At 37.2% G+C, this 18,079-nt stretch overlaps 1 protein-coding gene across 1 annotated transcript; it reads left to right on the forward strand.

Annotated features, from left to right (window-relative positions):
• Nucleotides 1-1,730: 1,730 nt before the first annotated feature.
• Nucleotides 1,731-17,184, forward strand: LOC104465201 (mitogen-activated protein kinase kinase kinase 4-like; the record flags this gene model as incomplete). The annotated part of the gene is made up of 4 exons (XM_010078154.1): nucleotides 1,731-1,921; nucleotides 6,885-8,257; nucleotides 12,723-12,965; nucleotides 17,038-17,184. Coding segments are annotated over 4 exons (1,954 nt in total), but the record flags the coding sequence as incomplete, so codon positions are not given.
• Between the last annotated feature and the right edge of the window lie 895 nt (nucleotides 17,185-18,079).

Below are 18,079 nucleotides of genomic sequence, written 5' to 3' on the forward strand. Positions count from 1 at the left end.
GAATTTGAAACTTCCTAATATGTCAGTGAGTAGCATAACAAGTACTGAAGTTTAGTTGTTCACAGTCTGAGAGTAGTTTAATTGCTGTGTGAGATCCAGCTATTACTGGTATTGTGCCCAACCGCCAATCTACTGAAGTAATCCTATTTGGTGGGACAGAGCAGGTGTCCAGGAGGAAGGAAAGGGTATCGGACATGATTACTCATTTGTTGTATTTGTTGTATTTGTCATATTTTATTTTTAAAGCAAGTCCTAATATAAGAGTGCGTGCATGCCCCACATCGTGGTTGTTTTACATCTGACCTCTTGTGAGAGGAAGCTGGCACTGGAAGTTGTCTTTTAGCTTGCCTGGAGTTTACATATGCAAATCGATGGCTTTTCTTTTTTTTGCTGTGTGAGTTTACAAATAGGTCAGCTCCTGGCATTGGCTTAGTGGGCAATTGTATGAGTGCCAGAACTGTCTCAAAGGAAATGCTATAGGAGTTTGTGGCTGGGGAGAAGGGAAGACCAAAATCATGGCAATCGGGACTTTGATTGTCTTGTTCTGCAATGGAATTGTGCCATTGCTAGCGTTAGCTGCGTGATACCATGCAGTTATTGTTTTGTTGTGTTTTTTTTTTTTTTTTTTAAAGGCCTGTTCCTCACTAGAGGAAAAAAAGTTATAGCTTTATAGTTTTCTCTTTGAACAATTTAAAAATCAAAATAGTTTGGAGTTTTGGAAAATTATAAATACAAGTCAGCATTTTTAAAATAATGAAATATTTTGTAATACTACATGGAGTGCTGCTCTACGATGTGTGCCAATACCATGAGATGTAATAGCAAGGAAAGGTCCTACTTTGGGGTTGGAAAACTGTTGTGCTGGGCTCTGTACTGACATAGGTACTCATCCTGCAAAGAGACAGTGTTTTCTGTTGAATTCAGTGATACAGCATCTGGTGGTTAAACTGACCGTCTGGATTTTGGGTTTGAAGAACAGACATGCATTATCTTAATTTTGTGTTTGCATGAGCGCTGACTTCTTTTTAACAATTACCAGGTTTTTTGTGTGTGTGTGTGTGGTTTTTTTAATTATGATTATTTTTTTTTTTTTGCAAAGCACTGAAGTAATCAAGGCTAATTTAAAAGTTAGTATGGAGACCCTGTTATTTTATTGCTTCAAAAAAAATTCTGAGGTTAAACCTACTTAGTATTAAAATCAGGGGAAAATACATAAAATACATTCAAGTTTCCTGTTGCTAGATAAGAGATTTCTGAAGGGTGGAGAGCCTTTTCAGTGAATTTACAAGTTGCCTTTGTGGTAGGCACAAGTTAGGGGGTGGAGGATGGAAGGGAAGACCCCTGCTGTTGTCTGTGCCTCTGATTAGGTTGACTGTCTTGCATTATGTTTGTATTTTTGAACCTTTGTTTGTTTCATGTGCCTCTTATTTTAGACTTGCCATAGGTTTTCTCAGAAACAAATATCTTACATGTATATGTATGTTTACACTCTGTTCTCCTAGTGACTCTCTGGCTATACATCCCCTTTGTTGTATGTTGCCTATTATTTTGCTTGATTTGAAGGTTGCCCTTATGGGTGTGAAAAAACTTGGGATAAATATACATGGCTGTAGCAGGAAAATATAGAAGGTTGACTGCAGTTGGGATTTATTGATGGATTAGCTTTCTAAACAGTTATTGCAAGTAAAATTCTTTATCTGTAACATCATGGTTTAACTTGTTTGCTACAGGAAACAGTGCAAATCAGAAGATGCTACTTGCAAGATCTCTGAATCTGACCCTGAGGAATTATCAGATGAAGCAAGTGCTGACACTTTCTATGGGACTTCTCCTCCTAGTACACCCCGCCAGATGAAGCGTATGTCAACAAAGCATCAGAAAAATAACGTTGGGAGACCTGCTAGCCGCTCCACTTTGAAAGGTAGGTGTGGTGTTTTGCTTTTTTTTCCGAAAATGGCCATAAAGTCACAGTAGTAGCCCTTCATTACCTGACAGAGGAGACATACAGAAGATGGAGCCAGATACTGAGGTGCAGTGAAAGGACAGGAGGCAGCTGTCATAAGCTGCCACAAGGGAAGACTCTTCTGGGTATTAGAAGAAAAATTTTACCACGAGAGTGGTCAAACAGTGAACAGTTTGCCAGAGAGTTTGTTGCATTGTTGAATCTCTGTCTTTGGAGCTTGGGAAAACACAACTGGATAAGATCATGAACAGACTAAACTAGTTTTGATATAAACCCTGCTTTGAGCAGGAGGTTGGAAAAAATTACCTTCAGAAGTATTTTCCAGTATTTTCTGCAATTCTGTGGTCTCTAGTAATGGTGAAGTTGCTTCTCTGTCTCAATTCCATGTTCAGAAGCACTTTACAGTCTGTTTTATAGAAAAACACAAGTTTTCTGTGATTATTCTTTACTCTTTAGTGTCACTGAAGCAATTAAATTGTAGCTACCACTGTTTACTTCTGTTGATGCTGTAGTCATAAAGTCAAAACTGGGAAGAAACAAAAGATATTTGATATATGTTTCTTCCTAATGTTATTAAGTAACGATATCTAATACTAAATAAAACAATTTTAAGTTAAAGTATGACTTTTAAGTCATCTACTTGCAAGGATTACATTTTGGAGGTAAAGTGCAGGGGAGAAGAAGGTAAATGGTTTAGCGTGAATAAGGGAATACAGTCTACCCTTCAGTTCCATAGAGTTGTGGAGTGCAAGTTGATGATAAGAGAAGGGCCCATGCAAGCGTTTTCCAAAACTTTTGGTTCCCTTCCATTTCATCCAGCTTCTGAATAATGTCACTGTGAAGAGAGCATTCACCAGAAAACCTCTTCCTTAACCTATATTGAAGAGAAATCTTGTTATATTTGCCAGTTAGCTGTGTAGACACTGGAATTATTAAGCTTCTTTTACAGGCCTTTAATTGTGCCTTTTGGCGAAGTTAAACTCTTCTAATATGTGGTGGTTTTGACTGGGATAAAGTTAGTTTTCCTCACAGTAGCTAGCATGGGGCGATGTTTTGGATTTGTGTTGGAAACAGTGTTGATAACACAGGGATGTTTTTGTTATTGCTGAGCAGCGCTCACACAGAGTCAAGGTCTTTTCTGCTTCTCACACCATCCCACCAGCGAGTGGGCTGGGGGTGCTCAAGAAGTTGGGAGGGGACACAGCTGGGACAGCTGACCCCAGCTGACTAAAGGGATACCTTTGGGGTATATAAAAAGGTATATAAAGGGAGACAAACCCTCCTCAAACCCAGCAACTTCAAAGTGGACCAGTAGATTGACCTTGAATGTGTATGCATATGCTGTTATTGAGACTGAGTTGGTTTTACTTCAGTAAGAGAATTCATTTAGGGGTTGGTTTGATGTAACTAATCAGTTTAAAAAGTAGATTTGAAATAACTTCTCAGATGTTTACGTGCAAGACAGATTTAATGTATCTTTCCTGTATTTAGATAACTGAAAGAATTTTGGGCATTAGGGGCTTGCTTACTTGCAACTCCAATGTTTGCTTGTCTAATTTCTGTCACACCAAGTTTCTTATAACTTGCAGTTAGTATCAGAAAATCAATTGATGCAATATCTGTTTAAACTAGTTTCTGAATCTTTTCTCCTGTGGCTCAAGACCCATGGGATTTATGTTTTCCAAGCTAAATGTATTTCAGAGGTGCTCCTAAGACATATGTATGTCTCCTGGTTGTTTTTTCTGACTCGCAGGGTATGGAATGTCAGTCCAGTGATGCTTGCTTACTTACTGAAGTGTTAACTTCTTGGACTATGCAAAAACAGTGCCCCTGTCTGCTTTTTAATATGAAGCTTGTGTGACTTCGTACATAAAGGAGAACCTCTGTCTGCCTCACTTTCTTACACTATCACTTTCTTACCATCAAATTCCTCAAGTTAACTTAGTCCTTTTTTTAATGAGCTGTTTAAGATCTCAGACTCTACCATGTGCCCCCTCTCACCAAATGATCGTTGCTTAGTTGTTTATTCTGCCTGCCCCATGGAGCACTAAAGGTAATTGTAACTCAAAATTTGTTAGAGCAGCTGAACTTGTTTTACAAATTAATTTATTGTAGTTTTGTGATACAGGCTTAAAATTAGTCATAGGAACTCATACAGTTATAACATTGATACTAATTTATTGCACAATTGTCAGGTGTATTTGAATCATTGACTTCTGTTTATTTGATAAAATTAGTGGATTTGGAAACAATTTATAGATTATTGTGCATGGGCTTTGTTAAGAGCTATGAATATTCAAGCATTAAGGCATGTTGAATGTCTAATAATGAATCATATTGTTAACTTACCTTTCAGGGTATTTTGGTGGGGTGGGGAATCTGAAGATTAATATTGAAGGAGAATAACATGATAAAAATACAAACTGAAGGGGTTTAGAGGGCCTCCTGCTAGAGTGTAAGTTCAGAAAATGCTCTTTGAAAGTACCAGTGTTTTCCACTTCTTTTACAAGGTCACCAAAATCCTTAACATTAAAGTTCTGTTAAAAGTTGATCCATTTCTAATCTACCTCAGAGTCTGGGGGGTGTGTTTGTGTGTGGGTTTCACCTCTGCTCACCTCCTTCATCTTCCTCCTTTCCTGCCCATGCAGAATGTGTCTTCCTGCTGCTTGCCTGTCCTAGCTTTTTGGGCTGTTGCCTCCTTGTGGCAGTGCCAGTTGTGGCGTGGAATTCAAGCCGATACTTAGCAGAACTTTTGGTCTTGTGTTCTGTCTGGTGCTGGTTAACCTCACGAGTTAGTAACCAGTGAGGGCAAGGTACTGCTGGCTGACAGTAGTGTTTGAGTAGATAAGTGTGAAACCAATGATAGTGAATTCCATAGCAGGTTTCTTAGGATCACTGATAGATTTCCATTTCCAGGAAGAAAACTGTGTTTGAGTTAGGTTTTTATATCATCTGATATGTACTTGGTAGCTATTCAAAGAAAGATGTATGAATACATGAAATAAAACTAGTATAAGGAGGCACTAATAAAGTCCATATTTTCAAGAAGCAGTTTGTGGGATGACTTTGTGGTCCCTTTCTTCTTCATCTCCTTCAGAATATAATTTCTTTTTTTTTTTTTTTCCCCAGAGTTAAGCGCCGTTGCACACATTGCAGCCTGCTCTGGTCCTACACAACTGTGTCAAGAGTTAAATTATATTTTTTAGACATGGGGATTGGAAGGAGGCATCATGGCAGGTCATATCCTGATTAATTTGCTTATTAAAAGCCGAAAACAGGGTTCATAATGGAAAAAAGCAAAGGAAGGTGCTCTGACCGCGTACCTCTTTAGTTTCAGATGTCTCTGCAACCTTAGTACAGTGCCTTTGTGTGCATACATGTGATAGTCTTTCAACTAGGTTATCACACCAGTTCTTTTCCAGAGAACTGCTGTCTGATGTAGAGATTGTTTGGAATTTTGTGATGGAGGAAACAGATTTCTGTATGACTGTACCTTCTTCTGTTGCAGATGCCGGAAGATATTGAGTGAATGAAGGGCCATCTGATAATTAAGTCAGTGAAGTGCTCATGTGATAAAAGCATTCTGTCATGAAAATTTCTGTGATGCTAGGCAAACGCCATGAATTAAAATCTTCTGTCTGTAGAAGCAAGTTAGAGATTCTGGGGTCTGGTTTGCAAATTCTTTAGAATTTAAAGTGCAATTGAAGTCAGGGAGCATTGAACACGAAGTGTTGAGCAATAGCTCTTCCCATTTTTGGCACCCAAAAGCATGCTGGCTTCACGGCTCTTTCTCTATGATAATCTTTCATATGTAGAAAGGGAATAATATTATTCTTCCACTGAGCAGGCCTGTTTTGCAAATAAGCTTATTAGTGTTTCTGGTGTTAATGGATGTTATAGTGAGGAGCACAACTGCAAAGACTCTAAGGAAATTACTACTTGTAGAGTGGGGAATGAGCCATGTGCAGCAAATAATCCTTAGAGTCACAGTGGAGACAAAGTATTCAGCCACTGTTCTGAAAGTCTTTTCTGTCCTTGAATATAAGCAAGGGCCTTGTGGCCATGTAGCTTGCTGGTCCCTGGAGTGCAGCTAGTCTGCATACAGGTGCTTCTCTCCAGCCTGACATCCATTCTTCAAGAGAGAGAGAGAGAACCATTGTCCTAATACCAAGTAGTTCCTCCTGTCCTCATCTGCAAAGCCTTAATTGAAGCACTTTTGTTAGGGCTGAAGAAGAGTGATATGGTCAGCTGCTCCTGGGGAAAGAACAGGAAGAGAAGAGGCGATTGCACAATTAGAGAGGAAAGGGCTGCTGTTGTGTGGTCAGAGACAAGGCAAGTGTTTGTGTGTTGGGAAACTGGGGAAGGAGGCTCCTAGTTTTAAGACTACAGAGGGGCTCCCAGAACTAAGATCAAGCCCCCCAAGAGCCAAGATCAGATAATTCAAGCTAAATTTCTGAATTCATACGTACTCCTGTTTTTATGAAATTGCATGTGCAAACAGAGTCTCTTTAGTTCTGTTTCGCTTGGAAACCTTGATAATACTCTGTTGCATTTTGAATTTTTCTATGGGAGGTTCTGTGACAAATATATGGAAAACTAACTTAGAAATCATTCTTTTCCTTTTGATCATACTCAGTTCTCAGTAGATGGCATACTCAGGATAACAAGAATTCTCTGAGGTCCTTTCTACAAAAGAGGTAAAGCAAGAGAGAAAAAATTTCCTTTGGTGCTACTATTGATTTAGCTATACTAATGGTAATTTCCAAGACCATGTTTTACTTCTGCCCATGCCTATGTTGTTTTATTGGTATTAAGCAATGTGTTATGCTCAACCTAAGAAGTGTGATCATGAGCTGGATTGAGTGATGCTTTTTTCTTGTTGCAGCAGTCATATTCTTTCTCTTTTTTTCTTTTCTTACAGAAAAGATGAGTGTGCCAACTCAGTCTGTGCATAAAGACAATGGAAAAACCATTGAGAATGTGGAGGAGCACAGTTACAAGCAAGGGAAAAAGATCCGAGACACCCTAAGGACAACAGAACGAGATCACAAGAAAAATGTGCAGTGCTCATTTATGTTAGACTCAGTTGGTGGGTCTCTGCCAAAAAAAATTGTTGATCTCAATAAGCCTTACCTCAGCCTTGGCTGTAGCAATGCTAAGCTTCCAGTCTCTGTGCCCATGCCAATACCCAGAACTGCACGCCAGACTTCTAGGACTGATTGCCCAGCAGACCGCTTAAAATTCTTTGAAACCCTGCGGCTTTTGTTAAAACTTACCTCAGTCTCAAAGAAAAAGGACAGGGAGCAAAGAGGACAGGAAAACACTTCCTCTGTCTGGCTGAACCGATCCAATGAACTGATCTGGCTGGAGCTGCAAGCTTGGCATGCTGGCCGGAGCATTAATGACCAAGACCTCTATCTCTATGCAGCCCGTCAAGCTATCCCTGATATCATCAATGAAATTCTCACCTTCAAAGTGAACTATGGAGGCTTCTCTTGTGTAAAAAATGGAGCCAGTCTCAATGGTACTTCAGGAGAAGGAGTTTGCAAAGCAACGCATGGAACTAGTGCTTTCGGTTACTCAAGTTACCATGACCACCTCCATCGCCAGCGGGTCTCATTTGAGCAAGTAAAGCGGATAATGGAGCTGCTAGAGTATATAGAAGCACTTTATCCATCTCTGCAGGCTCTTCAAAAGGATTATGAAAAGTATGCTGCAAAGGACTTCCAAGACAGAGTGCAGGCACTCTGTCTATGGTTAAATATTACGAAAGACTTAAATCAAAAACTAAGGATTATGGGAACCGTATTGGGCATCAAAAATCTTTCTGACATTGGCTGGCCAGTGTTTGAAATTCCTTCTCCTCGACCATCTAAGGACAATGATGGAGGGGATGAAGAAATTGATAGGGAAACAGAAGTAAAGGAATCCTCAGGAACATGCACAGAGGAGAGTGATGGGGAAGAACAAATCTCTGAGGAGAATGTTGAAGAACTTAGACAAGCCATCAAGAACAATTTTAGTAACAAGCCAAATTTTGACTTTCAGGACCATTTTTCAAGGAGGCTTGATAGGCTTGAATCTGGGGATGACTCTGCTTCTTGGGTGATTCCAGAATGCAGTGCTGAGGCAAGCTGCAGCCAACACTCTTTGACCTCTATTTACAGGCCTTTTGTAGATAAAGCACTGAAGCAGATGGGGTTGAGGAAGCTGATTTTAAGACTGCACAAGCTAATGCACGGTTCATTGCAAAGGGCCCGTATGGCGTTGGTAAGGAGTGATCACCAGCTGGAGGTAGGTTGCTACGAGTGTAAATGGATAACAGGAGTACCTCCCCTGCTGTTATAATTTCTAATTGAAACTGGAGGAATTGGGATCTTGGTAAAGTTTTGGTTGCTTTGTTGGTTTTTGAAAGATAGTGTATGTGTATTAAGAGCCCAGTTTTACTTCCACTGAAATAAATTTGTCATTTCACCTGATTTAGAATTTGTGTGAAGCACAAGCTAGCTCTGTGTTCTTGTTTGTAACTGAAATGACATTTTTATGATAACATCTTTGCTCATTACATTTTCGAATGTCTAAAACCGTAAGTCAGAAAAATTACAATGGAAAATTAGGCACAAAAGTTCATTTGTGAGAAAAATTAGCTATGGAAGTGGTTGTTTTCCTTTTCTTGTCTTCAAGACTGGATATCTCTCTGCAAGACATCCTTTATGAAAATGTCAGTACTGTTTTGGGTTTTTCCTCGTCTAAAAGAATGAAGTACTGTGGTGGCATGTTATGCTTGAGACCAGATCAGATAAATGAATGGACTCTCTTAACCTGGAAATCTATGAAAGCAAATCATGTTAGCATGTTGAATTCTTCAGCTGATGCTTAGTTTAAATTTTTTTTGAGTCATTTTATACTCTTAATTTCTAATTATAATGAATTAATAAAAACAAAATAGTGAAATGGACACTAAACGAGGGACAGTAGCTGAAGTTTCATATGGTAAGTTGTGGTCACTAATTATTTCAAGGCAGAATATTCTTTTTTTATTATAAACTGTTACGTAACTTGTAGGCATTTTTATAGTAGGAAGAACTGGTAAGAAGGATTACTTGCCCTCCTTGATGAAGTGGCACTGTGTGTGAGGCCCTACTGTGGATTCTGGATGAAGAAATTTGTTAGCCAACATAGTCATTCTAATATGGATACCACATGTGGTCTTTGACACATTGCCAGTCTCTTAGTGTTGACTGTCACGTTTGCAAAAGGAACAAGAATGGTTTATCTCCCTCGGAGGTTATTTTTTTAGAATGAATACATTTATAAAGTTATTTGATTTTGAAAAAGTTTTTATTGGTTTCTGATTGTGTTCTAGGAAGTTTTTCATTAAGAAGATCTTTGTGTATTTCTAAACAGTCACATGCCTAAGCAAAACTTGCAAGTATCTGTTACAGTAACCAAAAATATGTGCAAACCATATATACTTAGAAAGTTCAACTTACTATATAAGTAGAAATACTTTAAAAAAAAACCAAAGGAAATAAAATATAATTTGAAGGTATTGAAAACTACTTTGAGTGTATTTTTGAATTTGCTAAATACCTCAAATTTTTTGACTTGATAAGGGTTCCTAAAACAAGTTAATGAAACCCTAATAGCTAGAGTCTTTGCTCCAGCTTTACCGAATTAAACTTTTTGGTAATTTAGCATTGGATGACTTGTGTAAGATGTAAGGCTAATCATTTATCCCACCTTCTTTACCCTTGGAACTTCCTTGAATGTTCACTTTCCGTAATTAGTACATTTGCTTTGGAATGTTGTCTTCTTTTAAAAAATAACTTTATGAGTAAAGGTGAATCTTATAAAACTAAGCTGCTTCCTGCCCCAAAATTAAAAGAATGCTGTCAAAAAAGAGAAAATACTGTTTGTCAGAAGTGTGATACCTACTGCAGCAAAAAATTACATCAGACTAAAATAGAAGAGGTGGTTTTGAATTTCGTGGTCTTTCATTTGACAGTACTTTGAATGTAGTGTTGTGGGTTTTTTTAGTGCAGTTCAGTTTTGTATTTGTATGCAACCAGAGCTGTTAGTATTTTGTTAATCTTTGCTACTTCTGTTATTTTTATATCTTTACTCTGTGTTTATGTGTGTACATACCCTTTAAAATCTTGGACATACTTTCATTTCTATTGTTACTTAAACACTATCTTTCATCTAAAATTTGCTTTCTGGATTCTTCCACTGTATGCATTTTAATGCTCATTTCATCTTAAATTGATGTAAATGTTTGTACAGATAGCCACTTTTAGTGTTTTTTAAAGTACAAGTTTCATTTGTCCTAGGCTCTGATACTTTAACAAGGCTGTATAGAGTCTATTTTGTGTTGAAGTTGCATGATCTAATCCTTAAAGAAAATGGCAAATATTTCATATTTCAGTTTACGAAATCAGCGGTGTTATTTGAGTAGAACAGTACTAAAGCCTGTGTACCCTGTTTGTTGTGTATTCAGTTGGCTGCACTTTTGAGTATGGATTTTATGTATCGCCTCAATAAATGGCTTGGATTTTCTTTTCTTGGGGGTTTTTAAGAAGTATTTGGTACCTGAAACATTTCATACTGGGCCCGCTGAAGATTAAGATTAGTCAAATTGAACAATAGAAGTTTAGGTGTCTAATACTAAGCCCTAATGGCATGTGCTGTTATCCTTAATGTTAGAAAATATCCTTAATTGAATAGAATGTTGAATTCCATTGTGTTATTTTTGCTTATAGACCAGTTGTTTAATATTTTGGTAAGAACTAAGTTTTCCAGCACTATACTTGCATCATAATGAGGGTTGTATGTCTGAAATATTTTGTTGTACCATAGGATTGTAGTATTTTCATGATCTGTCATTAATGAAAATGAATAGAACATTGAATTCCATTGTTTTTTTTTTTTGCTTATAGACCAGTTGTTTAATATTTTGGTAAGAACTAAGTTTTCCAGCACTATACTTGCATCATAATGAGGGTTGTATGTCTGAAATATTTTGTTGTACCATAGGATTGTAGTATTTTCATGATCTGTCATTAATGAAAACTTCTGGTATAAAAGCCTTTAGCTCTGGTGCTGTTCTGGTGGTATATGTTTCTTTAAAAGAGAGTTAGTAAAAAGCAGACATTAATATACCATCTGAGAAGAGAAGTTCTTATCTGTAGATCAACTAGTGGTCAAACTTCAGCTGAACTAGGTATAAAGGAAATCCCCACTCATGCATCTTTGCTATCTCTGCCTAATGAGCTAGTGGTTTTATAAACTACTTAAAAATCTGCAGCATATAATATGTTTTGTGCCAACGTTAGACAGTAATGAATATGGTATTCCATCCCCCATGACAGTTGAGCAACATCACAATATTAAAAACCAAAACCCCTGAGAAAACTGACTTTGTCAGTAGCTGTAATCTTGTGTGGCTCTTCAGAAAAAGCAGAGCTTGTACAACACTGTGGGCACAACTGTCAAATGTGTGTAGGTGTAAAGGAATAAACAGTTTATTGTTTTTATTTTTTTATTTTCTGCTAGATAAGCTTGAAAATGGCTTAAATTTTTTTAACCTTCTAGGCAGCACTTTATAATTTGATCTAATTTCTGGTAATGTTTTTCCCTCCTTTGAAGTGATGTTATTTAAATTTGGCACTGAAGAAAAACCTTAAAAATAGTAGTTATGTCCAATGTATGAATGAAGCATATTCAGGTGTTATAGTTAGCAGCTGTGAAACGAGAATTAGAATAAAATGAACAATCTGAAACCAGTCTCATCCTTAGGTGATGTACAGTGTGTTGTTATCTTTAAGAGCTGCACACATATTGCAGTACAAATTTGCTTCCTAGATTAAAACCCAGGGTGCTTCTATGTATACCTTTGCTTAGAATGTTATCGCAAGGTATATAGTTTATGTATCTAGGATTTCTATTTCAGATAGTTTCAGTTATTTTCTCTAATTAGAAATGTTGTTTCATTTCAATGTAATTTTCATTTAAATGAAAAATAAGTTTATCAACTGAAAAAACAGCTTGCTCTCTTTATATTTTATCTTCCTTTTTTAAATTTCAATTTCTTAGCATCTGTCAAAGTTCATAAGGTTTTTTTCAATAATTTTATTATGTTTAGCTAGTGACACATTCTTGAATATTGCATTACTTTACAATGTGGAGTTTTGTATAATATATGCACTATGTGTTTGAAAAGGAACAAGGTTGCTCACCTGACATAGCCAAGTGCGAACTTGGTTGTCTAGGTATAGCCATTAATATAAGACCTTTTTGATTTTTTTAAAGATATTTTTAAATTCTCAAGTATTTTATATTAAAATTACCTGAATATATGTTCCTATACATATATTATGTTAGGCTTAACTTGTATGTATAACCTGAAATAGCAGTTTCTTCCTGTGTAATGAGATGATCTTAACTTTAATGAATGCTTTAATAATTTTAAAACAGAAACATAAAATAAGAGATTGTTTTGTTCACTCCCAGGGGTCCATAATTGTTTTCCTCAGCTTTGTGTCCTCAGATAAAAAATAATTTAAAAAAACCCCAACCAGTTAGCTTCTGAAAAAAGAAAAAGAAAAAGAAAAAATAGAAGTTGAAACTTCTGTGGTTGATTTGCCAGTTAATAGAATCCTACCTTTTAAAAATATACTTTTGTGCATGGTTCATTAAACAAATGCTAAATCCTAAAGAGTTTAAGGATCCTTTTGATGATACCTATTTCTTGTTACAGTTTTCAGAATTTCCAGAACCCATGTTGTGTTCAGATTATGTGCAGTTATTAAATTCCCCACCTTGTTGTGAGCAAAAATGCAGCACTGTATCATGGGAGGAGCTGAAATCCATGGATTTACCATCTTTTGAACCTGCGTTCTTGGTCCTCTGCCGAGTCCTGCTCAATGTTATCCATGAATGTCTCAAGCTAAGGTTGGAACAAAGACCTGCTGGGGAGCCGTCTCTTTTGAGTATTAAACAGGTTTGCTTCAACTGTTTTTGGTGTTTTTTTTTTTTTTTAATATTTCCTAATTGAAATTACTTGTCATTTCGTTATTATAAGGTTTTCAGCTTAAAGAGGATTAGTTTAAGAAGTTACAATGTATAATTATGTAATAACTTTGTTTATAAATAGTCTTGTGTTTAATATGGAGATCTGGTTTTTGCTTGGTAAGCAACTGGTCATATATACCTCTCTGATTTAGACTTACAGGTCTCTTCCCCACTCCTTTCCTCTTACTCCTCCCCTTTTTCTTTCCTTGTCATACTAGGATTTTGGATGCCCTTATATCCAAAAGCATGGTACCAATTTCAATCTCAAGACTCACAGTAAAATATAGCGTAGCACACTGTGTTGTAAAGCACAATATATCTTTTTTTTTCCCAGAGACTGGGGCTATTTTTTTCTCCTTACATTTCATGCTCTCCTTGTGGACTTTGAGTTAGGTAAAAATGACACTTTCTTCCTGGAAAGCAACGTGTTTGTTACAGACTGTTTTGCTGGTGTATACTGACTTGCTAATTACATTGAAAAAATTAATTCAACTCAGCAAATGCTTGCTGTCCCACATAGTATTTCTGAACAGGCAAAGGAGCTGTGGGCGTTATTTCACAAATAAATCTATTTATTTCCTGAAATACTATTAATTCCTAGAATCTTGAGCAGGCTTAGAACAGAGTCTAGGGGTCTGTTTTGTTCTGCAAGTTCACAGAATATGACAGAATTGCAGGGAAGCTTGGGTTAGAGATACTCTGGTCCAAGCTTCTATGGTGTAAGCTGGGCCCTATGTTATCCAGGGCCTTGTTGGGCCAGATTGTGAATGGTTTCAGTGCGAGAGAGAGATTCTACTGCTTCTCCACCCAGTCTGTTCCAGAATTTATTTTTTTTTTCCCAGTAGAGCAATTTTTTCTTGTATCCAGGCAGAATTTCCTTGAAGCAACTTGTGCCTGTTGCCTCTTGTTGGGTCACTGTGCATCCTTGTGAGAGGAGCGCCCTTATTTTCACTGTAACTACCCTCTAGGCATTGGAAGACTGCGATTAGACTCCCCTTGCATATTCTGTTCTCCATGTTGAACTAACTCCAATCCCTTGAAGTATTCTTCATATGCATGTAGTACAGCACAGTTTGGTTTCTGTAACAATGGACCCAGTGGGTGTCGTTTGGGGCACTGAGACCTTTCCCCCCGCCCCCCAAGTGTTTCCTACTTTTTGGTACCATTTGAAATGTGTAGCAATACTGTTTAAATGTATCAGGCATACTAGTTCTGATACTCAGCTTTTCCAAGTTGAGGTTACATTTTTTTGATTACTAGCAAGTCAATTCTATTTTATTTTTATTAATCTGGTTTGCAAGAAAAAAGTGTACAAACAAAAAGAAAACTAGCACAAGTTGTATGCTTCCAGCAGTGTGCTTTTTCTCCTATCCTTTCTGACTAGCTTCCCCGTTTTGAGCCATCTCATCTGTGTTTTGCTTTTAGCTTTTGTGATCCTGGTGATCCTGTGTTAGCAGAGAGAGCTGTTCTCTTTTAATGGCAATTTGACATTATTTGGTGGTAGTGTAGTTCCTGAACAGTTCAACGTGGTTCTCAAGTTCTGCATTTGTGCTGAGTGATGGAGGGGTGCGTGTGTGTGTATGTGCATGTGCACATGGGTTATTTCTGTTAGGTGGTTAAATTAGACACTGTTTGTCTGTTGGAGCCTGTGCTGAGTGTCTTACAGCACCATGATCTTCTGCAAAATAGCTCTCGGATCTTTCTGGATCTTTCATACCAGTTTGTATCCTCAAAAAGATAGTAGATGATACTGTCATTTCGTAAAAGCTTCTTTCTTACAAAAATCAGTGGAGAAATTAGGTCAATGCTGCTAGAAGATTTTTAGTTCCAGACCGTAGGAGACTGTAATAGAGAAATGCAGTTTACAAACAAGTAGTTTCTTCTTCATCAACACCCTCTGAAATCTATAACTAGAAGCACAGTAGCATGTTATATGTTGATGCAGGTGCTGATGTCTTAACTGGCAATTCTGTTATCCACATACCTATTAACCAGGTAGTATTTGAACACGTTTTAATGATTAAAGAAGAAGCCAGCTAAAGGATGTGTGTTTGGATGGGGAAAACCATATCTGACGGTCAGCACTCTGGCTAGATGATCTTAACAGCATGTGGTACCTCCTGGAATTTTTGGGTCAACAGCCCTTTTGTCAACCGTCAAACCGTTTTGTGCAGCCTGTTCGTAGTCTGTCATTGTCATGTGGCGTGCATTTAACTCTAAGGTAGTCTGACCTAGTTGAAAAGTGAAAAGTCAGACCTGCCTGGTTTCTGCTAAGTGACTGACACCACCTGGGGCAAGGCCACAATGTACTGAGTAGTTACTGTGTTCTTATTAATCAGGTTATGTGTGGTGGGTGTAGTTATAGGTCACTTAGAGTAGGTGTGATGTAAATTTTGGAAACTGCTACAGCAGAAAAAATTGAATGTCTGGTGACGTTATTATTTTATAGGTTAGGTAAATTGGGGGGTGAGGGCTGGGGAGAGGGAGAGAGGTGTAAAAAAAACCAAACCACTAAACCCCAGAAAACTTAATATAAACCTCATTGCTCTGAACTACAGTACCCTGGAGGCTGTATGACCTGCCTCACCTGGTTTGCAGAAAATAATTTATTGTACAAACTCCCTAAACAAAAAGCAACCCATATAACAAACCAATAATAGGGATAATATTTTCAGTTTAAGCTGCACATTCTTTAGCGTGCTCATTAGAGAACATATTTTTTGTTTGCCTGTTGCCTGGTGAGTTTCAGTTCCAAAAACTGGCCCTTAAAATTAACACTGCAGGGTTTTTTATAAATCTTATATTCTGTTAGCCAGTAGCACTACACATCGCTGTATAGCAGTGATATTTCAACAAAATCTCTCTTTTTAATGGAGCTTTGAGAGTTATTTTATTTTGGAATGTACAAATGTTACTTTCTGCAAGTTTTGGAAGGGAGCTTTTCTTGTATCTGTAACGTATGCCATACTGTATAATACAATTTTATGCATAGGTGATATTGCCAAGTCCCATCTGTCTGTGAATAGTGGGTAGTTAAATACCAGTTCTAAATTCTTTGAGTTCTACAGAGTTCAGAATATTACCCTTGCTTTCCCTGCACATGGAGGAGCACAGCGTAATGTGTTCTGGTCCACGAAAGATTCAAAAGACTTGGCATATTAATAACATTATTGTATGTTTTTTGCTTTCATGCCACTATAATTTCTCATACATTGAGTATGCTTTATTTGATATATTTTGCCATGATAGCCATTACAGAAGATTTTGAAAAGCAAATCAACCAACCAGGCTATTCTCTCTGACCCTCCAAATGAACCCATCTCTTCCTCTCAGACTCTGTATAATGAAGTTGTTGCTCAGAAAAGATCAGGGGTTGTCAGATGGGAGACTGATAATAATTTCAGAAGAATACACACAGGGCAGGGTGACAGCTGTTTGGCCAAAAGTAACCACTTCTAGGGTTGAAAAGATAAGATGCCTCATGTTAGCCTTGCTCGCGGAAGCAACAAAAGAAACACTTAATTTTTTGGGTCTGGTATGGGTTTTAGAGTTGTGGACACCTGTCCAACAGATTGACAATGAATTTCCTTTAATAAAATGTTTCTTGTAGGTCTCTAAGCAATCTGTCAAACCCATTGCATGTTATTCCTGACTTGCTTCCATTTGAACTGGTGATTTGATGATTGTGAGCCCTCTTGCCCACTTCTAAAATTTTTAACTATCCAGTAAGTTGCTTATGGCCCTATGCAGGGAATGAAGTCTGGAACATCTGCCCTCCTCTCCATTTACAGTTATGTGGCAAATGGCCTGACGGCAATGAAACAATCCTGGAAAACTAGTCACATCTTTCCTGTGGACTGTATTCATTTCTGAAAACTGTAGAAATTATGTTGTGATAAACTAACATATTTAGACAAACTGAACTGACAAATTGAGCTTTCACTTCCTAGGGAGAATTTAATATCTTGACTGATGGCCCTTTTGGGGTTTTTCTTTTGCAGCTAGTGAGAGAATGTAAAGAAGTTCTGAAGGGTGGCCTGCTAATGAAGCAATATTACCAGTTTATGTTACGGGAGGTGTTAGAGGACTTACAAAAGATTGATTGCAACATTGATTCTTTTGAAGAGGACCTGCATAAAATGTTAATGGTAAGCTTCAAAAAGGAGAAAATATTGTGAGTTCTAGTAAGTGTATTAATCAGAATACTGCTAACAGAAGTCTGTTCTCCCTGTTGGGTATAGGTCTTGCTGATTTTTTTGTTGTTGTGCTACTTTAACATAGTTTTATTGTTTTAATGGATTTGTAAAGGTGACGCAGTAGCCATTACCATTTTAGCAGTTATTTTAGCAACACTGATTTTTGCTTATGGGACTGTGGTACAGTATACTCATAAATTGCCTGTATTTACAATAAAATTGTTGATAGAACTGTAAATTCCATACATTTAAACTAAACTTATAATTACCTTTAAGTATTGAATAGAAACCCAAATACAATTGTTTGACTGACATAATGTCTCAGTATCTTGGTATTGCATTCATCTATTAATGATTCCTTAGTTTTAATGTGTATTCATTATTGCAATAAGTTAAACACAAGGAAGTATCTTTCAAGAAAATCACTTGACCTTTGAAAGATATTAAATTCAATATTCTTTAGTAAATTTACTTTACTGTTGCCTTGGTTGTGACTGGTTTTTCTTCTTTTGTGAGTTGTTTGAGCTTTGTCCTCAATATTTTGGGAAAAAAAAACAAAACACCACAAACCAAAAACCACCAAGATACACCTCAACACCTCACCACTAGTGTTTAGTCAGCAAAGGTATTGGTACCATCTATTGTTGCGTATGTATGGATTTTCCTATTGCATGCTTTTCATTGCCTGCAATAGTGAAGATGCACTGTTTTACCTGAAATTTGTAATGCTGTGTGCCTGCCTTCATCTCCGTCTGAAATTTCTAGAAACTTCCATGAGAAATGGCCTGGATAGATGAAAGGAAAATGAATCATCTTGTCCATTTTTAAATTCCTTACCTGTTTTTTT

Source organism: Pterocles gutturalis, unplaced genomic scaffold, assembly GCF_000699245.1.
Source record: "Pterocles gutturalis isolate BGI_N339 unplaced genomic scaffold, ASM69924v1 scaffold32333, whole genome shotgun sequence".
NCBI lineage: Eukaryota > Metazoa > Chordata > Aves > Pterocliformes > Pteroclidae > Pterocles > Pterocles gutturalis.